General features: G+C 62.2%; 1 protein-coding gene across 1 annotated transcript in view; it reads left to right on the plus strand.

Moving 5' to 3' along the window:
* The window catches only part of TLE2 (transducin-like enhancer of split 2), a 37265-nt gene that overhangs the window by 14747 nt on the left and 21068 nt on the right, over positions 1-1450 (plus strand). Inside the window, 3 exon segments of the mRNA XM_014533694.1 lie at positions 57-154; positions 477-524; positions 526-577. Coding sequence (XP_014389180.1) covers positions 57-154; positions 477-524; positions 526-577 — 198 coding nt within the window.

Genomic DNA, 1450 nt, shown 5'->3' on the forward strand with positions numbered 1-1450 from the left:
GCTGCGGGGGGGGGGGTCCCGGGCGCCCAGGAACTCATCCCTGGTGTCCCCCCCAGACCCCGCTTCAGTCCGGCCAGCCCTTCAAGTTCTCGATCTTGGAGATCTGCGACCGCATCAAAGAGGAATTCCAGTTCCTCCAGGCGCAGTACCACAGGTGAGGGGGGGCGGCGCCCCGCGGGGACCCGGAGTTCACCCGCCCGCTCACCTGGGAGCAGGGGGAAGAGGCGGGGCCAAGGGGCCAAGGGGCGGGGCCAGGCCTTCCAGGGGGAAGCGCAGGGGAGGTGGAGGGGACCCTCCGTGTTGGGGCATTTGGGCCTGGGAAGGGCTGGGACGGGGTGCGGGGACGGGGTGGGATCAGGAAGTGGGGAGGGCTGCGTGAAACCCATCACTTTGAAACCGGCCCAGATGGGGTGCGCGGGGGTCTCCCTTGGGGGAGACAGGGAGAGTGGGGCCCCCATGCCCTGTCTCCTCCCCAGCCTCAAGCTGGAATGTGAGAAGCTGGCCGGACATTCCACTGGCTTTTCCTTTGCAGTACTATGAGATGTCCTACGGGCTCAACGTTGAAATGCATAAGCAGGTAACTGTGTTGGGGATAAAGGTGTTCAGCAGGGATAGTGGGGTCAGGAAGCTGTGGGAGGGATAGCTCCAGGACAATCTGGGACAAGGCAGATCCAGGGAACAGGGGTCTTAACCTGAAATCTCTGGGACCAGGGGGCCAGGTTTTAGCCTCAGGATAGAAAAATGATTCTGAACTTCTGGAGACTTTGTCCAGCCTCTGGAGACATTATCCAGCAGAGATGGGAGTGGTGAGCGGAGCCAGGCATCCCTGTCGGGGAGGGCTCATAGCTGAGGTCGGCAGCAAGCCCGGGAGGCTGTGGATGTGACTTCTGTCTTGGGAGGGGGCCAGATGGGCAGTCTCGGAGGTCCCTTTCAGCCTGGAGAATCTGAGGTTTGGAGATGTATCCTGAGGGTCTGAGAGAGAAAGAAAAGGGAGAGAGAGAGAGAGAGAGAGAGAGAGAGAGAGAGAGAGAGAAACATTGACTCCGTGCCAGGCCAGGCCGAGGACTGTCCATGTACCATCTCATTTAAAAACGGCCCCCCAACTCTGCCATTTTCAGAGAAGCCTGAAGCCCAGAGTTGGGGTGAGCCTGGATCTGCCCAGCACCCCCTCCCCTCCTCTGGGCCTTTGCCTGTGCTATCACCCCTTTCCCCGGGGGATGCGTCCCTGCAGCCCTGGCAGGCTGCTTCCTCCCGTTCCTCCAGCCGCAGCTCGCGTCCTCAGAAAGGCCATCCGGACCGGACCGCACACCGCTCCCTGCCCGCCCAGCGGCTCCCACGGCGGCCACCAGGTAGGTATTTGCTTCCTTGTTTTCCTCTCTTGTGCTTTCACCCGGGGGAGGGGGGGCCGCTGTTTGCGGGACTGGACGCGGGTCTCAGTGTCCCTCCCGGC

This window comes from Myotis brandtii, unplaced genomic scaffold (genome assembly GCF_000412655.1).
Source record: "Myotis brandtii unplaced genomic scaffold, ASM41265v1 scaffold122, whole genome shotgun sequence".
NCBI lineage: Eukaryota > Metazoa > Chordata > Mammalia > Chiroptera > Vespertilionidae > Myotis > Myotis brandtii.